This window comes from Eleutherodactylus coqui, chromosome 1, assembly GCF_035609145.1.
Source record: "Eleutherodactylus coqui strain aEleCoq1 chromosome 1, aEleCoq1.hap1, whole genome shotgun sequence".
NCBI classification, from domain to species: domain Eukaryota; kingdom Metazoa; phylum Chordata; class Amphibia; order Anura; family Eleutherodactylidae; genus Eleutherodactylus; species Eleutherodactylus coqui.
The window spans coordinates 324,952,608-324,977,411 of NC_089837.1; the positions used below are offsets into that span (position 1 = coordinate 324,952,608).

General features: G+C 42.0%; 1 protein-coding gene across 1 annotated transcript in view; it reads left to right on the forward strand.

Annotated features, from left to right (window-relative positions):
- Positions 1-24,804, forward strand: part of LOC136575465 (uncharacterized) — a 383,051-nt gene that overhangs the window by 226,863 nt on the left and 131,384 nt on the right. The window contains exon 26 of the mRNA XM_066575086.1: positions 9,688-9,863. Coding sequence (XP_066431183.1) covers positions 9,688-9,863 — 176 coding nt within the window. The remainder of the gene's footprint in view (positions 1-9,687; positions 9,864-24,804) is intronic.

Below are 24,804 nucleotides of genomic sequence, written 5' to 3' on the forward strand. Positions count from 1 at the left end.
AGTCCCCCAGGGGGACACAAATGTTGTAAAAAAAACAAAGATTAAAAAAATGAATTTAAAAAAATGTAAAAAAAAGAGTAAAAAACCCATTTTTTAATGCTTTTTCTCAGATTAGCATTAAAAAAAACCCACATATTTGGTATTGTCGCATCCGTAATGAAGCGTACAATAAGATGCACATGCTTTTGACTGTGCACGGAAAAAAACGCAAAACAAAAACCCTAAAAAACTGAGGCAAAATGCTAATTTTTAGCATTTTGCCTAACTAAAAACGCAATAAAAGTGATCAAAAAAGCCATATGTACCCCAAAATGGTACCAGTAAAAACTACAGCTCGTATCGCAAAAAATAAGCCCTCACAGAGCGCCGTACATCAAAAAATAAAAAAGTTATAGGACTTTGAATGCAGCGATTTAGAATAGAAAAAAGATTTCCAAAAAAAAGGGGTTTTATTGCAGAAAAGTGGGAAAACCTAAAAAAATGTAAGAATTTTGGTATTGTTGTAACCGTACCGGTCCACAGAAAAAATGGAATGTCTCATTTATGCTGCATGATTAACGCTGTAAAAAAAAAATTTTAAAAATCTATGGCAAAATTGATGCGTTTTCTCTCCCTGCTATCATAAAAAAAAACAATAGTTTTACAATATAGTCTATGTACCCAAAAATGACGCCGATAAAAACTACAGTTCGCCACGCAAAAAACAAGCCCTCATATGGCCACGTCGACGGAAAAATAAAAAAGTTATGGTTTTTGATAAACGGAGAAGAAAATCCGCCAAAAATTGTTGCGTCCTTAAGCCCAAAATAGGCCATGTCATGAAGGGGTTAAAGGGCCAGTGCAAATCCTTTTACAGTTTATATAATTGAAAAATAGTTTAGGGTTATTTTTGCTCTCTTTGGCAATGTTGTTTTGCCTCCTCCTTTGCAAGTTTTATATTTTCGTTACATAACTGCCTTACTGTTTTATTAATGTAAATACTTTCTTTTTTTGCTTATAGCCCCCCTTACAGTCTTGTTGAACCACATTGGTTCCCTTCCACTTGTAGTTCTTTTATTTTTAAAGGTTATGAACTGCTCACATGAGGTAATTGGGATGTTTTTAGTCTTCTCTTATTTGTCGCCTGTACAATTATTTTTGAAGACGCTGTCCCAATTAATGTTGCCAATTAGTCGTTCTAAGCTAATCAAATTTTGCTTTACTAAAGTTTAGTTTTTTTGTCGCTCCTTCATGAGGCTTCCTATTGTGTTAAAAGCTGGAAATTAACTATATTGTGGTCACTATTTCCTAAGTGTCCCTCAACCTGCACCCCTTTGAGTCTGTCCGGTTTGTTAGTTAATAATAAGTCCAGGATGGCCTTCTCTCTAGTTGGCTCCCATACAAGTTGGGTAAGGTAGTTATCTACAATTGTTCTCAAGAACCTATGACCCCTGTGAGATTCGCAGGTTTCGTCTTCCCATATTATATCTGGATAATTAAGGTCTCCCATAATAATTACTTCATTGTGGTTTGACACCTCTTTTATTTGCCCTATTAATAAGTTTTCAGTTTCTTCTTTTATTTTAGGTGGTCTATAGAAATTCCCTATTAGGATTTTGTAATTTTTCCCTTCCTGTATTTCTACCCGCAGAGATTTCATCTCCTACACCTATATCTTCCCGCCTGTAGCCTCTGCATTAAGTAGGATTTAACATAAAGACATACCCCTTTCCCTTTCTGTTTCCCACGGTCTCTTCTGAAGAGATTGTAACTCTGTAAATTCACAGCCCAATTGCACTTACCATCGAGCCATGTTTCAGTTATTCTTGAATTCATTGCCATACAATTTATATAGTTGTTATGCTTTGTATTCATTCTGCTACTTATTGTCCTATTAGCTGTTCTATCAGTTCTAACTGTACTAACCCCTCCACCTGCTCGACCCTCATTCCCAATACTTGGTCCCAGGTTACTGTCTACACTGTTTTTTCCCCTATTACTCTTTTTGCCCTCCCCCTCAGTACCTACTTTAAACACTCCTCCAACCTTCTAGCCATCGTCTCCCCCAGCAGAGCTGCACCCTCAGCATTGAGATGCAGCCTGTCCCTACTGTACAGCCTGTAGCCAACAGGAAAGTCAGCACAGTTCTTCAGGATCCTGAAGCCCTCCTTCTTACACCAACTCTGAAGCCACTTGTTTGCCTCCTTAAGCTTCCTTTCAGGTGTGGCTAGTAGTACAGGTAGTATTTTGGAGAAAACTACCTTGGAGGTCCTCGCCCTAAGCTTAGGTCCCTGAAGTTGTTTTTGAGGGTCCTCCATTGACCACTAACTTTGTTGTTGATGCCAATTTGCACCAAGACTGCTGGATCCTCACCAGCCCCTTCCAGTAATCTGTCAACCCGATCTGCGAAGTGTCGAACTCGAGTGCCAAGAAGACAACACACCGTTTGACGATCCCAGGCTTTGTGGCAGATTGCCCTATCTTTCCCCCTTATAATTGAGTCCCCCACCACTAGGACCTGTCTAGCCTGCCCTATGCTGCCCTTCCCCTTCTTACTGGAGCAGTCATCTCCCTAGCATTCAGAGGGCATGTCGTGCTGCTGCGGTGCAGGCCCTGTAATGGCATCCCCCTCATCTGCCAACTTTGGAAACGTATTGGGGCGTGCCAGTTGAGGACTAGCCTCCCTGGTTCTCTTCCCTTTACCCCTTTTAACTGTCACCCAGCTAGCTTCCTGCTTGTCCTGCTCTTTCGAACTACCATCCTCCGCCGCATCTACCCTGGTGAGTGCCTGCTCAGTGAGCAGCAAACTCCTTTGCATATTGTCAGTGTATCTCAGTGTTGCCAGTTTCTCATTTAGATCCAGGATTTGGGCTTTCAAATGTGCAACATGCAGGCATCTTGTGCAACAGTATGCACCCTCGATCGTCTGATCAAGGACCGCATACATTGCACAAGTAGCACACTGGACTGTGTTGTCAAGCATGGAGCACATTCTAGTGGGGATCTACAAATTTACTTACAGAAGGAACAGAAATCAACTAGATCACACCTCTCACGTGCCTTTGCCCGTTTGCAACCACTCACGTGCCTCTGCCCGTTCACAACCACTCACATGCCTCTGCCCATTCTCAACCACTCATGTGCCTCTGCCCGTTCGCAACCTCTCACATGCCTCTGCCCTCTTGATAGCTACTCTTCACCGTGGTGACGTCACCTGCAGGCTTAGTGTCGGACCAATCTCCCGGTGTTCGCACTCTCTGACCTCCTGCTGCTGTGGTACCTGCTCTTATTTTTCTCTTCTCCCCGCCAGATGGATCCTCCAGTGGCCCTTGCCCAGAGGCTTTTCTGGTTTTCTTGTGGCTCTGGTGCCACTCCGACACTCCCCAGCTCCTGCTCTCTGCTGCACGGACTCCCGCTGACGTTATTTCCAGTACATCACTCAGCAATCAGAAGGGGTCTACAATCACATGCATCATTCATGCTTGTACTTTGTTTATTAGGGACTGGTGCATCCTATACCATAAGAAGCCTTGGTATTACAGGCACAGTCCCAATTGAAATGAATCGGAATTTGTCTGGCAATGCCAATCCTGGCCACTACAGTAAGAATCTGCTTCCTGGAGAAATCAGCTCAGTGCACAAGCTTGCTGGCTTTGGCCGCCTGCAGACGAGCGGGTCAGATCCGGCAGTGAGGATTCTCGCCGCGGGACCCGACCTCAGCGCCTGCGGGGAGGAGCGCGTACTTACCTGCGCCCGGCGGCCCCGGCTCTTTCATGTGCCGGCTGCCGGGCAGCCGGCGATGCGCAGACCGGAGCCGGCGGCCGGGTGAGTGACATTTCTGTTCGGGGCTCTGTGAGCCCCGCACAGAAATAGGACATGCCGTGGTTTGTTTGCCACGTGAGATTTCGCGCGGCCAAACCGCGGCCGCCTGCATAGGAGTGCGTATTGTAATGCACTCCTATGCAGGCTTTCAGTGGCGGAAATCCCGTGGGAAATCCCGCCGCAGGATTTCCATCCGTGTGTAGGCGGCCTTTGGTGAACAGCTGTCACTAAAGGAGCCCTACTATTGACCTATCCTAAGTATAGGCTATCAGTAGTTTACAACTGGACAACTTCTTCAACTAACATGAACTATGTCTGACAGACCCCCATTGACTATAATGGAATCCATCGGGTTTCTATCATTCTGCCTGGCATTTTAACGTGCTGTGCCATTTTGTCAGTGACTTTTCACTAGATCTATGACACAGGCTCTGAACCGAGCTTCTGATTTAGATGTTAACAGATCCTACAACTTAACTTTTATTCAATGTTGCACTAACATATTCAGTGCTCAAAATATAAAGTTAGGTAACAAATGAACATAGATGGATCTATACTATACTCATAAACAAGTGTCTGGTTTCTTGCTAAGTTAATACTTACAGATTTGCCCTATACTTACAGTAATTAGTGTAATAGCTAGAGATAAGCGAGCACCAAAATGCTCGAGTGCTCGTTACTCGAGTCGAACTTCCCGCGATGCTCGAGGGTTCTTTTCGAGTAACGAACCCCATTAAAGTCAATGGGCGACTCGAGCATTTTTGTATATCGCCGATGCTCGCTAAGGTTTTCATTCGTGAAAATCTGGGAAATTCACAAAAGTGATGGGAACGACACAGAAACGGATAGGTCAGGCGAGGGGCTACATGTTGGGCTGCATCTCAAGTTCCCAGGTCCCACTATTAAGCCACAATAGCGGCAAGAGTGCCCCCCCCCCGCACTGTCAGCATAAAGATCGTTCTCCTCTGCCACAGCTGTAACAGAGAAGAACGATGTTAGCCCATTGAATTCAATGGAGCCAGCAATACAGCCGGCTCTATTGAAAGCAATGCCCTGCGGGCGATCGCGGGATGAATTTTCGGGAAGGGTTTAAATATATAAGCCCTTCCCTGCAATTCATCCAGAAATGTGTAAAAATAAGAAAAATATATATACTCACCCGGTCCCGGCAGACGGAGTTTAGCGGCGGCCGGCGGCAGTTCTCTGAACTGCTCTCTGTAGTATTCAGCAGCCGGGGCTTTAAAATCCCCGCCTGCTGAATGAGCTGCCTCTGATTGGTCACAGCCGGACCAATCAGAGGCAGGTCTCATTCACACACCCATTCATGAATTCATGAATGGGTGAGTGACTGCTGCCTCTCATTGGCTCAGCGGGACCAATCAGATTGGTAATAGTAATAGCCCCATCTTGTATTTTTTACCGTACATTAAAGATAGTACAGGTAGGTGGTCAAAAGTGTATGAATGCATCTAGCATTATTCAATAAGAGAAACTCCTGTAAGGTCTACATATCACAATTTATGTTCCACTTTCTAAGTGTGTCTTCATATGGAAACAGCTATCATCTGAATTGTTGCTTGATAGAGTGAATGTATGTGACAGTTGTTCTATGAAAAAAGGTTTGGTACCGTGTTAGCCAGTAGAGCAATGTGTGATTGTTCTCAGTGAGAGAAACCAAGTAATCTTTTAGATATGATACCTTTTAATGGCTAACAAAAATACATGATATAGCAAGCTTTCGAGGATATCTCGCCCCCTTCGTCAGGCTATGGAATGAAACTAGTTTGGATTGCACATAATTATAACATACTGATGAAGAGGGGAGGAGAACACATTCCTGTTGATCTAAATAAATGTTCACACACAGAAATTTGAGACTATTTTGCACTAAAAACTTAAAACAACAGACAAACAGAGCTGAGACATACATCTTAAATCAGTCCACTGAGCTCAGGACAGTTTTATGATGTGTCTTATCTCTCCTTCAACCTGCACATAGAAGGAGATGCAGCACCACTTATTGGATGGCAGCATTATTACAAGTCAAGTTCTGTATTTTTATGAAGTTTTAAAGAAAGGAAATTTAAAAAAATAATAAATTATGATTGGGAAGAGGACATCCCTCTTGACCTCCTTCAGACCTTTCATACTTTCCTCTTATGCAAGAATCCTGGGCTGAGGTTCATCCCATTCTTGAGGGTGTTAAACATGACCATAAATTTGTACACAAATTCTTTTGTGATGCTGCGACTTGAAATTGCCCTTCAGTATAATAACTCTCATCTGCTCTATGCTGTGTCCCTGACCACAAAAATGTTTTGCCACAGGTAGTTCAGTTTTTCCCTCTGTAATTGAGTGGCCATGATATCTCATCCTGGCCCTCAGCTTTTGCCCTGTTTCCTCAATATAAAGCCCCTCCACAGGACATGTACTGCAGTAGATCAGGTACACAACATTGGACATGGAACATGTGAATGTCCCAGGGATCTTATAGTCCTGCTGTGTGTTGGGGATCCGTATCCTGTCTGCAGTCAGTATATGTGAGCAGGTCTTGCAGCTCTTTACCTTACAGGAATAAGTTCCTTTTTCTGTCAGAGGGCAATGCACTCCTGATTATACAGTTCCTCAAATTTGGAGGTTGTCTGTAACACAGAAGGCGAGGGTCTGGGAATATGGTTTTCAGACGGTAATCCTTGTGTAGGGTATGATTGAGTTTCTTTCACTAGTTGCTATATGCTTTATTTCAGATCACCTAAAAATAGTCGTTGTTTCAACAACTAGCCAATAATTGTGCAAAGAGGTATGCACTTCATTTTCCGCAGAGTTGAACAAAAATCATTCTGTGTAAAAGCACACACACAACAGTTGTTAATACACTTTAGTATTGTTGCTTGTATTGATCGGCCAAGCAGTAAAATCGCCTTGATTTTCACCAAATTGGATCAGGTATGTTTGACCCGATTTTTGGTGAAATACACAGGAAAATCACATTTCCCATAATATCTTGTACAGAGGTCAGTGTGCAGCCAGGGCGCCTTGGTGATATCCGCAAATGTGTCCTCTAGCTTACATATGCGCAGCACTTATGTTGGACATTTGCATCTTATGACCCAGCCATATATAACAAAGGCACTGTGTTAGCAGTGGCCATTTTGCAGCTGAGCACAGTACAGAGAAGCTGCAACATATTAGGGGGAACATAGAAGCTTCATCAACTTTATATGCCTATACAAAATGTACTTTATACTTAGGGAGAGATAGTCTGCAGAAAAGATATTACTGCTGGTGTGAAAAACTGTATACCATCAGAAAAGATAAAGTTGGTTTTATTGGAGGGACCAGAGAAGTTGCATCAGCTTTATATGCCTATATAAAACGTGCCATGTGCTTTGGGAGAGGTATACTCTGTAGAGCATAGATTTCTACTGCTGCTACTGCATATAGCAGCAGATAGAAAAACTACGCTGCTGCGTGGGGAATTTTGCTGTTCTCTATTTGCAGCCTCAGACACTTTTCAAAGTCGCTAGTCTGGACAGTACAAATTATTTGCATGTGTTACAAAGCTGCCTGTAAGATGTGGGGAACTAACTGAAGCATTGTAACTTAGAGAAAGTCCAGAATATGCAATATATACTCTCCAGCCTTCTGTTCTCACATATTGTGTCCATATCTGTGGAGTCAGTAAGCCAAACCTCCGACTATATGTTATATAGCTGCCAGTGGTTCTCTGCAAACTAAAAAGTTAACTGAAAAGTTGAGTAAAACTAAACTAACACCTAAACATAAAAATAAATAAAAAAAGCAAAATTAAAATAAAATAAAAAATATGAAAACATGAAGAAAGGAAGGAGTGGGGGATATGTCAGTTGTGGTGGGGGGAAGCAGAATTGGAGGTGCCAGCTCCCTGTGCTCACTGTAACATAGAGTCCACTCAGGAGGAGAAGGGCGAGAAAAAGCGGAAGAGGATGTGGGAGGTGAACGGGTACTTGAACTAACATGGAGAGGCTTCATAGCAGGGGGAGGATAAGGAGGAGGCAGAGTTTGTGGAACAGCACCCTGCCAAGACAGGAACTAGGGTGTTGCAGAAAAACAAAATGACCATACCGCTACTATCAGCTACTGCTAGTCGCAGCAACACCAGGCCCACAGCTAAATCTGCTTGTAGAATTAGTGCAGCCTGGGCATTCTTTGAAACTGCATGACCGAGCAGTGATCATCTGTAAGATCTGCAGTTAGTGTTTAAATCATGTCAAGAATGTAAATGGCCTCAACATAACATGTATGAACAGCCACATGAGCGCTACCTTGGAGAGCCACTTGGGCCAGAGAACAAAGGATCAGCCTCATCCTGGGAAACACGACCATGCTGTGCTAAGGTTCATTTGTCTAGGGGAGCACAGCCACATGTCCGAAGAGCTGTTGATGTCTCTCCAGGACCAGGCTGACACGTGGCTGACTTTGCATAGGCTGAAACCAGAAAATTCATGTGTGACAAAGGGGCCAGTCTGCAGTCAGTTTTTCTCCTTGGAAATGTTACACACATATATACCTTTTCTTGCCCAACACTACATACCTGGTAGTCCCACACTTCCTAAACAATTACCCAGGTTTACATCCACTGCTGCAAAAAGCCAGGAAACTGTGCACGCGCTTTCGGCATTCACACTCAGCCACCTCTTATCTGGCAAAGGTGTAGTGACAATTCGGGCTTCCACCCAATCCCCTCATCTGTGAATTGCCTACACGGTGGAATTCCATGTTACGTATGTTACAGAGGGTAAGCCAGCAGAAGAAAGCAATCATGGAGTCTGCTGCTAGCAGACACTGTATGGAGGTCAGGCACATGTGACACCTGTAGAGTAGCTACAGATCAAGGATGTTTGTGCTGTTTTAGCTTGCTTGGAGGAAGCGACCAAAATGGTCAGTCATAATGATGCAGTGATCAGTATTACCATCCCTGTAGTCTGCCTGCTGGAACAGATACTACAGGGCCTCGGGGACAATGACATGTTGTTGTCCCAGAAAGAGGAGGACAGGATACCAATCTCCCAACTATCTGGCCAGTCCGCCATTACTCAACATCTCAGGAAGGCTGTTTCTCCACCTATGGGAAAAGTATTGAGGAGAAAGAAGAGGAGGAGGGGCATAAAATAGGTCCAGAAACAGGGGAGGGGGCTATGCAAACTTCCTTTCATCCATCACTAACTCCAGCTATTCTCTGTAAATGGCAGGACCAACCAGAGAATACTTTTAGGCCTGACCCCAAGGAATGTGAACCATTACACTTAGGCACTTTGAGGCTTGAGTGCTTTTATGCTGCAGTGTTTGCAGAAGGACTGGTGCATAGCCCAAATTAAAACATCAGATCAATACTAAGTGGCCACCCTTCTTGATCTCCACTACAAGGGACCTCAAAATGCAGCAGTTTCAGGACAGACTGTTAAACAGCTTAAGCAGAGAATTTCCTTATGGCAGCAGAGATGCATCTGCAATGGATCACAGCTGTGTGGCTCATGGTGGATGAGCAGGGAATCCTTGCAACAGCAGCACCACCATCTTTGGCAGGGAAAATCTAACAAAGGTGTGAGATCATTTTTCCAGCCTCTCACAGCCTACAGCAGCAAAGGGTAGGACTCACAGTTACAGACAGCACTTAACCATGATGGTCCAAGACTATGTCATCTTCCACATGGATGGACTGAGACATGGCGTTGGCCCCTTTGACTTCTGGGTATATAAACTGGATGATTGGCCAAAGCTTGCCAATTATTCATTGTTTATTATTGCAATTTATAAGGGTTTTACTATGTTTGAAGAGTATTTCTTATTCTTGCTACGTTTACTATTTCTCATTAATATTTACATTTTTACCTTACCAAAAATTAGGTGCTTCATCCTTATTTGGATGTTAACAGCGTGCTTCTAGTTCAAGTATTTGGTATGGCTGCTGCATACATCCCTCATCCCAGCAATGATCAGCGTGGTCATGTGATATCCAATGATGGACAAGAGATTGAACTTCAGCCTCCATTAGGATGGACTGTTTTCCCACTGTTTGACAGGTACGTTATTTACTAAGCATAATGTGTAATATTTATTAAGTAATTAAAGAGAATTCATTTCAGTCAAAAGTGTGAGTGTGTGAAAAACAAAAAATGTCTTCTAAAATAAGAAACAGTTGTGTGTTTCTTCATGTTGAATATTTTTTCTGTAAATTAAAAATGAAAAAAAAAACCACCAAAAGCAAGATGATATAAAAAGCACACCGCTGTGGATTACAGAGAGGGCAAAAGAGGCAATCAGTGCTATTTCTTCTGGTATATTGTGCCAGATCTGCGACTGAACTTCTGAATGGAGGTTCCAGCACAGATGTGAACCCCGCCTTACCCAGAAGCCATAACCATCTATGGTCTCCACCCCCTAGTTCCCTCCAGTGCATACTAGGCAAGACAGGATTTTGCAAAATTTTTAAGTGTATCTTCAAAAATCCTGTATAAATTTTAATCTGTGACACTGGTGTACACAAGGAGGAAGTACATAGAGACGGATTATGGAGCAAAATGAGGAGGAAGAATGGGAGTATGTACTGGAATCTTTTAGACAAGTATACTGAAAAGTTATTTTACTTTTACATTTTGCCCCCCAAATAAGCAATTTTTAATAACAGGTAAACCCCTTTAAGCCACACATTGTATGACACTGTTTTAGGGAGGGGAGTGTAGGCCCCCACATTTTTTCCTCCAGAAGCAGCCATCAAAATTAATCGAACCTGTGTGTGTACTGTATGTTTCATATGTCATAAAGCCTAATTTTGCCTCAGGGTTTCTTGGGGAAATGAGTAATTAGTCTGGGAAAACACAAGATAAGCAACTGGTGCTTATCCAAGTTAGGTGTGTAGCTAAACACTTCCATGTTTTATGAATTGAGATCTTGTTTAAAAACTTGTCATAACAGGATCAGACAGTAGTCCATGATTTAGATTATAATACCAGTCATTTGGAAAATAGAAAAGCCAATTAAAATCACTTTTCTGGCGATGTGGTGAATGCAAAGTACTGTTTATATTATTTCCAAAGTTCGAGCTTCAAGTTTTAGTGTTTTTATTTATGACGTACTAGCTACATACAGTTATTAGCTGACGTGTATAGCAGAATAATGTGAAGCTGAAGAGACAGAATATGGCCTATTATGTCACCCTGCTTTCTGTACTCTAGTACTCATACTTGGTAGATAGCCAGTAATATTTGCTACTGTATCATGGAGAAATGGAAAGGATAAACCTTAAATGAACCCCCTTCTCCAAATACCCCATATTAGCAGCACTGTTGTCAGAAGTAGCTACTACATTTTTCATACCTCTTCTTGCAAGTTCTCTTTTATTTGGAATGGACATATTATTTTACCAACTTTAATATCATTTTATTTATACGATATGAATTGTATCTCTGTTTAGTTAAGAGTATTTGTTAAATTGCATTTTTATCAGGCTTACTTAGAGAAATACACATTCAGAATACCCAAAACATCAAAGTAAATGGAAGCCTTTATTACCATTAAGCCCTCCGACTGTTAAAAATCATTAGTAACATAAAGTGACATAGACATTTCAGCTCCAGGGTTGTTGTTACTCTGAGGTTTTGCTCATCCATTCAAATTGCAGCTATTTAGGTTATATTCTTTGAAACTGCTACTTGTCTGCACAAGGTTAACTCCAGTTTGTTGCCAGGGTAATGGATGTTATATTTTGTGTCTCTTTATCTATTTATTATGCTATGTTATATATTGAAGGGATTTTCAGGGACATAAAAAATGTTTAGACAGTCCTTAAATAAAGAAAAATTGAATATTTCCCTATCTTAACAGCTTGCCGTCCAGCGCTGCAGCCCCTGTGCCCTCCGCACAGAACCTGGAAGAAGAGGTGGGCAGTCACGTGCCGTTTGTTGTGCACGAGACCACTCAACCAATCATAAGTTTCAGTAGCCATATAAGGATCACCAGTGTAGCTTGTGATTGGCTGAGCGGATCTTTAGGGTTCTGTGTAGTATGCACAGGGGCTGCAGTGCTGGATGGGTAGCCGCTGGGATAGATAAGTATTCCTTTTTTTCTTTATTTTAAGGCAGTCTAACTTTATTTTTATGTCACTGAAAACCCCTTTAACTATACAATATTATCTGAAGACAAGATACAATGATATACCTTATGCATGTATTTTGCTTATAGTTAGTAATAATCACAGAGTCCTGAAGGATGTTAACCTTTAACCTCTTAGTGACCACCCCATAGACTTTTTATGTCCTGCTTTGCTGGGCTTTAATCCCCAAGGTCGTAAAAACATGCTGCCTCTGGGGATTAAAGGCCTGCAGGCTGTGGACGTGACAGCTCCATTATTTTGGTTACCGAAAGGTAGCAGACATCCTGGAGCTGTCATGGGGGGCTGCAGGAAGCCACCCCCCCCCCCCCCGGCCTGATCATGCGATCGCATTAAAGTCAATATACCGGAGGTCGCATTAAAGTCCATATAAAGTTAAAACATGTTAAAGTTTCAGCTTCCCTTACGCATTGTATCCGTAAGGGAAGCTGAGGATACTCACCCCAGTCCTCCACAATGTACCGTGGTGTTCCAATCTTCCATGTGTGACAGATGTCTTTACATCATGCGCACGCGCAGAGGGCCGGGAAGCTTGGGAAATTTAAAAACTCCCTGCTCCCGGCTAGTATGAGTAGTTGAGAGCAGGGAGCTGTCACCCGGAACTGCTGTATACGGTTCCCGGTCACATGATCGCTGTTTTCCAATGGATAACAGCAATCATTTAAAAGTGAAAAAAAGTGTAAAAAGAAGAAAAAAATGTTTGTTTCATCTCCCCTCACAGAGCATATCTGTGAGAGGAGAGGAAATGACGTACTTAAGGCCCCCGGATTTATTCACGACCTTGCCCCAACTTCTGCGCACACACCAATCGCCAAAATCATGGACGCATGCGCAAAAGCCGAGGATTGCTGGGGTAAATTAAAATCTCCATGCTCCTGGCTATGTAGCCGAGAGCCTGGAGATTTTATGGGGGGTCAGGGTACGCAGTTCTTAGTCACGTGAACACCGTCATCCAATGAATAACGGCTATCACGTAAAAGTAAAAAAAATTAACGTTTCACCTCCTGTCACGGATCCGATCCATTAGGGGAGGTACCATTACTTACCTAAGGCCTCCGATGATGTCCCCTTATCTGCAGACCTTTCCCCAGCCTCGTAGCATGCATCTGTCACCAAAATGGTGGATGCCAGCACAGAAGCTGGGGAGGGGCCTGGAAATTTAAAATCTCCTTGCTCCTGGCTACTACAGGTAGCCTAGAGCCTGCAGCAGTGACCGAGGGCCACAGTGAGTGGTCCTCGATCACGTAAAAGTTAACAGACACTTGAAGTTTGATGCTCCGTTCAGTTTGGGCCCTGTTGCACATACGGATATAAGATTAGGGCCACAACAGGTACGTTTCTGAACACGGGACAAACAGAGGGATCCATTTTGAGGTATAAGTCCTCATTCATTTATGTGCTGTACAAAAAAAACTTTTTAAAATGACACAATTGCCAAAAGAACAACAATCGTAATTCTTTTCCTTCTGCTTTGCTTAGATTTATTCCAAAACTGTGGGGTCAGAATATGCAGTAGACCCCTAAATGACTTTGTTAAGGGGTCTAGTTTTCAAAATAAGGTCATTTGTGAGGGTTCTCTGTCATTTTGGCCCCTCAAGGGCTCTACATGTGTGCAATAGGGCCTAAATCACCTTCAAGCAAAATGTTGGTTCTGAAATTGGGAAATGCGCTTTTAATAAATATACACAAATTCTATCGGTCTATTTCTACCTCCTAAATGAAGTACAATATGTGGTGAAAAAACAATGTCAGAATTACTTGGATATGCAAAACCTTTACGTAATTATTCTGTTAAAGTGAAACATGTTAGATTTCCAAAATTTGGCCTGGTCATTAAGGTGCAAACAGGCTTGGTCACTAAGGGGTTAAAGCTCCATTTGCACAGGACAACTATTGTCCAAATAATTGTTTAAAAGATGCAAATGATAGTCCTTCCGTGTAAACATTGCCACCAACAGGGTGACAAGTGATAATTCACTCCCTAGTCGCTAGTCATTTTGTTTCAGCTCACCTAAAAATAGTCACTGGTTGAACAAAAATCATCTGGTGTATAGTCACAGTCGCTTGTACTATAACGTCTTGCAAAAAAATGCATGGAGATATCCCTTACAAATAATATGTCAGCCAACAAGTGTAAAAGCAAACACACAAAAGTGGTATTTTTATTTTCTCTATTGATGACTGAGGCCGCTCGGATCCGCCGATCATCTATTAATAAGGAGAATTTTAAAAGGTCCCGGAATCCCCCTTTAACCAGGATGCAGATTTACATCATCGATGTTCGAGGGTCCTGACCTTCCCCAGCGATGTGATTGCGAGGTGCCTTCTGAAAGGCCCCAGGGCTACCATTGCAGATTGCCTATCAAGCCGTGCCTGCGGCGTGGCTTGATAGATTGCCTGTCAGATAGCAATATAATGTAATACTATAGTGTTACATCATAGTGTAGGAGTGATCAAACCACTGGAAGTTTTTGTTCCCTGTAGGGACTAAAAAGAATGTAAAAATCAGTATAAAAAAAGTTTATTAATTATTTTAAAAAAATTAAATGTAATACAGGTTTTAAAAAAACCCTTTCATCATATTTATAATAAAATAATCTAAAGTAAAGGCCAATGTCCTCTTATCTGAACTATTCTCCATTAAAAATGGAACTAGACAGGGCTACCCACTTTCACCAATGTTATATGCAATTGTAATGGAACACTTGGCCATAGGTCTTCGGAATAACACAGACATACGTGGTATTACTATTGGGCATGAGCAATACAAAGCCCTCTGCGCTGACGACCTCCTCATGTGCATCTTACAGCCTCAAACCTCTCTCCCGGTCATCCTGAGAGAGTTTGCACGCTTTGGCCAGCTTAGCAGTTTTAAAGTTAACATGCACAAGACCGAGGCATTAAACATATCTCTTCCAGCAGAGGAGGTCGAACAGTTAGGCAGTCTTCCCTAAAGTACTTAGGTGTCCACATCCCTGCCGATCCATCCGAACTGTTCCTATTAAATTACGCCCACTGTTGGAGAAAACAGCTCAAGAGCTGAACACCTACTCCAGGAAACACTTATCATGGTTTGGGCGAATCAACGTTCTTAAAATGGACATAATTCCCTGATTCCACTACATATTCCAGATACTTCCTATTAAAATCCCAGCTCACTTTTTCAAGCAAACATAAGCAGCTTTCCACAGGTTTGTATGGGGGGGGTAGATGAAGTAGGTTGAGCTACCGCATTCTCTCTCACCATAAAACACGTGGAACGTGGAGGGGTGGGAGCCCCAGACCCTAGACTGTACTGTGTGGCAGCTGGTCTTACCAGACTTCTTGAATGGCTCTTCTGCTCCACTTCCAAATAGTGGGTGGAGGTAGAGACAGCCATAATCAGAACTAATTTACAGACTCTCCCTTGGTTGTCTCCTGAAGACAGACCCTCCTCTATGTTGCCTTCCCTGCTTGCTGCGAATTGCCTGGATGTGTTGAATGGTTTAGTGGCCAAAAAGAGTCTCCCAATGCGTAGGGGGGCCTTGGCTCCCTTATTTCTCAACCCGGCATTTCCACCTGGTCTCAATGCACACAGGTTCCTTTGTTGGAAGGCATCAGATAATGTAAGACTGACAGAAGTGGCCCCCAGGGGGTTGTTACCCTCATTGCCCACACTTAGGGTTGCCACCTTTGTCATGAAAAAATACTTGCCATGGTAACAAAGGGGTGTGACTTGGGGTGTGGCTTATCGCAGCATTTGTTTTCTCCTTTATCTCCTGGATCCCGTCTAGTGGCTGTGTGCATGGATCAAGGCCAGCGTGTTCTCGCGAGTAGATGACGTTTAGTGTGATTCATACTAAACGTCATCTACTCACGAGAACACACTGCAATCTGTAGACGCTCACATCACATACAATCTACACGCAGGCACAGATCGCTGAGTGACCTCACATCTACCTATCCTCGGTATTATTGTATCTTGACACCACCAGAAAGCTACCTTATACCAGTAGTCCATATGTAATTATATATAGGAGATCTCCAGGTTACCCCCAGCATGCTACATATCACTATATATAGCAGATATACATCCCCTGTATATAGTAATAAATATGATGATAAACACAGGGAAGTGCCAGATGGATTCTTCTATATATAATGAATCTTATAAAGACTTATCTCTATGGCCCTCTGTATATAGTAATGCTGAAGTAACCTGTAACCTGGATATGTCCTGTACGTAATTATATGTACAACTGGTATAACGTATACTACCTAAACATACAAGACACTGTCACTGCAGGGCCGGCCAGACATTCATCCTGACCGCACACACAGCTCCGCTACATCCATCCTGATACCCAGACATCACACACACAGGTCTACTATATCCATCCTGACCCCCACAAATCGCACACACAGCTCCGCTACATCCATCCTGACCCCCAGACATCACACACACAGCTCCGCTACATCCATTCTGGCCCCCAGACATAACACACACAGCTGCACTACATTCATCCTGACCTCCAGACATCACACACACAGCTCCGCTACATCCATCCTGATCCCCAGACATCACACACAGCTCCACTACATCATCCTGATCCCCAAATATTACACACACAGCTCCGCTACATCCATCCTTATCCCCAGACATAACACACACAGCTCCGCTACATCCATCCTGACCCACACACAGCTCCACTACATCCATCTTGACCCCCAGACATCACACACACAGCCTAACTACATCATCCTGATCCCCACACATCACACGCACAGCTCCGCTACATGCATCCTGACCCCCAGACATCACACACACAGCTCTGCGGCATCCATCCTGACCCCCAGACATCACACACACAGCTCTGGGGCATCCATCCTGACCCCCAGACATCACACACAGCGCCACTACATCATCATGATCCACACACATCACGCACACAGCTCCACTACATCCATCCTGACCCGCACACATTACACACACAGCTCCACTCACTCAATCCATCCATCCTGACCTCCACAGCTCCACTCACTCATTCCATCCATCTATCCATCCATTCAGACCCCCACAGCTCCAACACACATAGAATACAGCAGAGTCCTACATCTACTGAGCTCCTCCATGGTCATGTGATCCCTGACTCCTCCCACACAAGGTAACACATGATGTGACATCATCAGAGGTCTTGGAGGAACCTGCCGGCTCTGCAGGTCTGTGTTTCCCCTGATGTCAGGACTGCTGGGGGAGGGGTGCTAGGGGGCAGTGCAGGCTCTAAAAATACCGGCCTGTAATAGGACTGGTAAAAAAAAAAATACTGGCCTGGTGGAAAAATAACGGCCAGGCCGGTGAATTACTGGCTGGGTGGCAACCCTACCCACACTTCAGGCCAGCCATCCAGACAGGAAGCTCTCCTGGTTCGAACACAGACAACTCTCAGCCTTTCTCACTTCCCAAACAAAACCCTTCCAGCTAGGAGCTGTTCCCACCGCATTTGAAAACTTGTTATTGCAGGATTCCCTTCCCACCTATGACCTTTCTGAGATATATAGTATATTACTGAGTACGATCACTCCAGATGCCCTCTCATTTGTCCTCAGTTGGGAGAGAGAATTGTCCATTTCGGTACTGATTGGGATAGAGCATATCTGTTCTCACACAAGCTACCGGTGGCATGTGCCGCCCAGAAAAAGCATTATAAAATCCTTTCCAGATAGTATAGGTTCCCTGTTCTAATCCACTGTATATATCCATCAGTCTCAGACCAGTGCTGGTGGTGTAACGGTGCGACAGGGACGATGCTCCACATATAGTGGGAATGCCCAGACCTTAAACCTTTCTAGAATTATGTATTGCGCTTGTATGAAAGGGTGACACATGTCGTGGTCATTCAGTCAGCACAGCTGGTACTGCTCTCCATTATCCCAGGGAGTCTGTCAGTGATTAAAAAGGGGGTTTTGCGCCACTTTCCTACATCGGCAAGAGCCGTGATCCCTAAGCTCTGGCAGAGTACACAGCCTTCCACGATACTTGAATTTGTTCAAGAATTGTGTCACCTGAAATACATAGAGGAATTAATATCAGAAGTGACTGCATGGGAAAGTGGTTAGCTTGGACCCTTTTCTTGGATACAGCAGTGTTCCAGGAATTGCTAGGGTAAGCAAATCAAGGCAGTCTCAAATATTGGAGTTAAATCAGCGCCACCAGACAGGATATGTTTTATCCCCTCACCTCCTCTTTACTACACATTTCCCTGGAACCTCTGACCTCCATGTTCCCTCTCTTTCCTTACACCGCCGTTTTTTTTCTCTTTTTCTTTCTTTCTTCTTTCTCTCTTCAAATCTATTATTTTTTCCATTTTTCCTTTATTAAGAGATTGATTATTACCATATATTCCGGCGTATAAGACGACCTTTTAACCCGGAAAAATCTGCTCTGCAGTCAGGGGTCGTCTTATACGCCGGGTATACAAAAAAAAGTGTCAAAAAAAAAAAGCAGTACTCACCTCCCCCGGAGATCTGCGGCGCTGCTGCAGGCTGTCGCTCCCTCCTCGTCCCTGACAGAGCATTGCTTTCTGGATGTGGGGCTTGAAATACCCGCCTCCAGAAAGCTAATGCTGTGATTGGCTAACTCACGTGCCGTCAGTCAATCACAGCCATTCAATGACATCATTGAATGGCTGTGATTGGCTAACTCACGAGGCGTCAGCCAATCACAGCCGTATTCCCGGCGTATAAGGCGACAGTTGGGGGGGTCGTCTTATACGCCCAGTTGTCTTATACGCCGGAATATACAGTACCTAATGTTTGTTAAAGCTCATATTTTTTAATTCTATACTGGCAAACATAAGATTGCAGTTACTATGGATATGATGTTTGTGTTTATATCTATTATATGAGCAACCGGGGATCCTTAAGGGCTCCCTCCTTAGTTTTCAGTACTAGACAGCTCACAATTATTTGACTGATATCTCATCACGTATAGATACCTGATGTGCTGTGTTCAATATATACGGGTGTTGTATTTGTGGGCAGCAAGATAAATCTTTGCACCATACGTTGTATGACTATGTTACCTAATACCAATAAACAGTTTAAACATCATAAAATAATCTAAATGAAAAAAAAACATATTTAGTATCTGTTGCATCCATAAAAGTCTGATCCATCAAAGTAATGCATTACTTATCCTGCACGTTGAATGTCGTCAGAAAAAAAACAATGCCAGAATTGCGTTTTTCTTTGGTCACTCCATATTCAAGAAAAATGTTATTAGAAAGAAATCAAAAAGTCATATGTACTCCAAAATGGTACCAATAGAAACTACAGGACGTCCCACAAAAAAATGAGCCCTCATGCAACTATGTTGACAGAAAAACAAAAGTTATGTGTCCAAAGATGGCGGCAGAAAATAATTTTATTTTTTTCCAACGTATTCTATGGGTCGTAGTAATCATACTGGCAGACAGAAATAAGTTATTATCTCATTTTTGCTGCAATGTGTACATCGCAGAAAAAAGACCCTCCCCCAAAGATGGCGGAATTTAGCTTTTTTTCCCATTTCACTCCGCTTACATTTTTTAAAAAGTTTTTCAGTACATTGTATGGTACATTAAATAGTATAATTGAAAAATACAACTTGTGCTGCAAAAAACAAGCCCTCATACATCTATGTTGATGGATAAATAAAAGAGTATCAATTTTCTTAAAAGTGGGGAGGCAAAAATGAAAAAAGAAGAAAAAAAGGCCACGTCCTTAAGGGGTTAAGTCTCATTTGTAGAAGAGATACAAATGCATACTTGCAGCAAGAATCTGCCTAGCTAGACATGGTATACAGTTTCTTATCTGTTCAGGCAACAACATTTTTTTGCAAACAGTAGTAGAGTCATGTGCTACAAAACTGACTGCAAAGAGCAATTAGATCTTCATTAATATGCAAATGCAGTCCACTGCAAATTCATCTATGTATGAGGTTTAAATATGCTAACAGTGCAGAGCTGCAGACCCAGATGCCTTTATTTACATTGAAATTGAGGGGCTTAGTTAATGATGTTGTTGACAGAAATACACAGTATCTGCTGCAATGTCATCATGTAGTCTAGATCACAGGCAGTGATGCTTTCTTTTTTTCATTTGTCTTCTTCAAAACCAAAAGAACAGATTTCAGTACAGCAATTTGTTTATGATCCTCATATATTGTATTTTAAAGGTTCCTTTTTCTTTTCACCTTAATGGGGTTTTCCATTGAAATACAATTGATGACCTATTATCAGGATGGCCATGAATAGTCGATCGGCTGGGGTCCCCTGCTCGGGACTCCGACCAATCAGCTGTGCAGGGGTGCAAGCTGTCAGCGCCGCAATAACAGAGGTCAGAGCTGAAGCCTCCACGCCGACCACTGTGTAGTGGCCGGTGCTTGTAACTGCAGGCACCGCTCTCATTGAAATCAATCGTAGCAGTGCCTTACAAGCGCCGGCCACTACATGGGAAGTTGGTGCGGAGGACCCCAGCCTAGTGTTCCTTTCTTCCCAATCAGAGTATGAACCATTGATTACCACTCTTTGCTTTCTATCTCCGAGCCAGTTCTTTAACCAGCTAAACACATTTTCGCCCAGACCGAACTATCTCATTTTATATGTGGCACAAAATGCTTGTCAAATGCTTTAGAAAAATCCAGATATACGAGAACAATAGACTCTCTTAGGTCCAGTCTACAACTTACTTCATCAAGTTGCTTTGACATAATCGACCCTTCATGAACCTGTGCTGATGAGGAGTTATACCGTTGTTTTCCTTGAGGTATTCAAGGATGTCATCTCTCAGAAACCCTTCAAATATTTTTCCAATTATTGTGGTGAGACTTACTGGCCTGTAGTTACTAGGCTCTCTACTTGACCCCTTTTTGTATATTGGAACCACATTGGCAATGCGCCAATACAGTGATACAACCCCGGTCTCAATAGAATCCCTAAATATAAAAAATAGCGGTCTATCTATTACGCCACTTACTCATGCAGTCAGTGGTGATGGGCCAGTATGACTTGGCAGCAACTGAGCACAAGAAAGGGCTCCTATAAATTAAAGGCTTTAACCTTTTAACTGCTGGAGAGATGACCTGTGCTCCACGGAGGTGAAGCAGGCAGAACAATTAAGTGTTTAAATGGTTTTTTTGCGAGACATTAAAAAAAACAGGCTTAAAATGAAGAAAAATTGAATATTCACATCTCCCGGTGGGTTCCTGTCCTGCAGCTGCAGTGCCTGCAACATATAACCCAGAAGAGGGGGTGGGCGGTAACACACAGTTGATTGTGCATGTGACCACTCAGATACTCACCGGTTTTAGCAGTGATTCTTCTATGACCTGGGCTGGGGCGCTGTACAGGGAGTCTCTAGTAGAGGTGAGTATCTAATTTTTCTTAATTTTAAGCCTTTTTTATGTCCCAGAAAACCCCTTTTATAGTTATTTAATGTAAACATTTCATGACCCGTTGAGCGCTGTTGCAGATATAGCACATGTAGCAGGGCTGTGAAGGACACATGACACCTCAGGGGGCCTTCTGCACTGACAGAAAGAAGGCTCACAAATCTCTCATTTGTAAGTTGATGTGAGCAATGCTAGTGGTGAGGGGGCCCCCCTAGCCTAAGGGCCCGGGTGCAGTTTTGACCCCAATAACTCCTATGGCTATACTGCTGCATGTGACCATTTACTGTGGGATGCGCACTAGGATTTTTATATATGAGACAAGAATATACAAACCTTTTTAAAAATATTAGCCAGCATAAAAAACCTTGCAGTATATCTGTTAAATAGTTGGAAATGATTTGGCTGCCTGGAAATGAGCATCAGGATCAGTTTTATCTTTCATTATATCTATCATTATGTTTTGAGATATCCACACTGTTTGAAGGATGAAAAATGCTTTGTTCTTCAATATAATTTGTATAGTGCACCATCTATGGTGTATAATTTGTGGTTATTGTTTTGCTTAACTGCTTCATAACGTTTAAGATTTTTAAAATTACCAGGGAATTAATATAAAAAATATATATGCTACTTTGTCAAAAGTAATGTTCTTTGCTCACAGGGCAGACTTGAAAACCTAGCATGATCCTGGGTCAATAAAGGTTAATGGTCCATTTGGAAGCTCCTGCTCTGCTTGTGATTACTGAATAAAGCATTTATTCTAAAATACATTTTACTTGCACCCTAAAATATATGACTTCAATAATGGTGAGCAATTTGCAGGAAGACAATGTTGTGATATTTAATGTGTTCTAAATTAGTTTCGCAGGAGTTCGCATAGATTACACTTACATTTGCACGCTTTTCCTTGACATATTCCACATTCCTCTCTACTGATTTTAAACAATTTTCCTAATGCAGACTGTAGTTATTTCGCAGAGGCTGTTAAAATACACGAAGTACATCAGCTCAGCTAGTAAATATTCATCGACAAAAATTGTTTCTAAATTGTACTCTGAAGAATAAGACCTTAAAACACCCCATAATTTATGACAGATCCGTTTGTCATTCTGTGTTCTATTTTTTTAATGTTGGTCTGTCATAAGAAAAGATAAGAAAGCACAGCTATGTAAAACACACTATATTGCACATAACGTATATTTGCTATTACATGAAAATATTCTCTTTTGCTTAATTGTTTAATTAGAATGTTGTTTCTCCTCCCCCCTACTCCCCTCCCCCTTTGCAGGGGGTTATGTGTTCCCCCCAATCCCGCCTTATCCCCTACCTTGTCCTTTTCCACCCATCCATCTTCTCTCTTTCCCGTAAAATGTTTTTGCTATGAAGATTTATTCTGGTGAAGACTACTTTTTTTAAAGCTTTTGTCTGCTGCTTGTCAGACTGTCGGGCGTTTATCCACTCAGCTCAGTTCTAACTAAACACAACATGCAGACGGTAATGAAATTTTTTTATTTAGAATCTAGTTCTCTAGCGATAAGAATGTTTTTGCTTTGTAATTGGATTTTTCTTCTGTTGTCATCTATAACAATAATATAATTTGGGGGCCCATGCCATGTGATATGTAAATATGTCAAGTGCAAAGTCTCTAATAAAAATATATATTAAACATAATTAGAATGTATGAAAATGCCATCCCAATAGTATGCAAAAATATTAATAAACCACATTTATTTTATAATACTGTATAATTAGCTTTTTGTGTAGGGTAATTAAAATATCACATAAACATACTATTTAAACAAAATTTTCATATCAAAACGCTGGTACTTAATTGTCAAAATCACTCTTTTCATAGATAAAAAATGACCATGCCTTTCTTCAACTCCCTTGACATCATTCTGTATTTGTACCCTACACCAAATATATAATTAAACTGGATAGTGTTATAGGATGCAACTCTACTTTATTGATGGATTGGTGAAGTTTATTTTTTTTCTTAAATTCATTGTTGATAGGATCACTGCACTGAATTTTAAGGTCGCTATTACCAGGGTCTACAAATTACTAATAAAGTTTAAAAAAATGTATATTTTGCTCTCTGAGTATTTTCATCAGAATCCAAAAATATTTATATGCTCAAGAAAAATTTTCACACATTATACATATTCTCATGCCTTTCTCTGGAGTTTACCTCCTGATGATCCAGCAAGATCAAAAAGATAGGTGGATAAGGCATAATGATTCACCAAATTGTACAGCTACACTGTAAAAAAAGAACAAAAAACAAACAAACAAAAAAAAATATATATATATACGATTTTAATGAGGTTTTTAAGGTTTTGGAAGAATTTGTACGTTTTTTGATCATGCATTGCCCTTAGGGCTCTTTCAGACGAGAGTAAAATTTTCTGCTTTTAGCAGCGCACGCAACTAACAGCACTGTGAGAATTGCGTGAAAAGGCTGCTTCAAGCTCCCCAAAGCAGCTCGTCCACATGCTCCAAGGTGTGGGTTGCATTCTTTAAAGCAGTGTTCCCCAACTCCAGTCCTCAGGGACCGCCAACAGGTCATGTTTTCAGGATTTCCTCAGTGTTGCACAGGTGATGTAATTATTGTCGGTGCCTCAGACATTGCCACAGGTGTTCTTACTATAGGAGATCCTGAAAACATGACCTATTGGTGGTCCCTGAGGACTGGAGTTGGGGACCCCTGCTTTAAAGGCTCCCATAGACATGTCCTATCTGTCCCGCACCTCGAAGCTGACATGCGAGTTTGCACTCGCATGTCCTATCTTTTGTTAGGTGAGCGGCGTTTCGCGCACCTAACAACCTTCAAGTGAACGCTTCTATAGGAAACTATTGGCTCCTATTAGAAGCGTGGTCTGTGCGCTGCTAGCAGCGCAGAATTTTACGTTCATCTGAACGAGCCCTGAGGTGTTATATGAATTTAGAGAAAAAAGGACTGCGTTATTAAACCAGAAATAGTGCCACTTGTGATCATGTGCCATTTTAGTATTGCAGTTTGGCCCCTATTCACTTGCATAAAGCTAAGCTGCAATAACAGACAGTCCATGAGCAATTGTGGTGATGTTTTTGGGACAAAGGAAACCGTTTTTTTATAACATTTGCATAGCAAAGACACTTATTTAAAATATTTCTTATTTTAATCTATATAAATTAATTAGAATATTAGGCATCCATATTGCTTCTGTATTACATCTGTATTTTATCTACGTTTACACACATATTAGCATTCATTGGCATTATTTTCTGTTGGGCAAAATACGAATCTGTACTTGCCTCGTAGAAAATAAAACCAATGAAAGCAAAGACAAAGGCAAATTCAGATCAAACACTGATAAAGTACTGATGCAATATACATGTAATTTCATCTGTAATATGTCCTTATTACAAATATGTATTTCAGACATATACAATACACTTATGG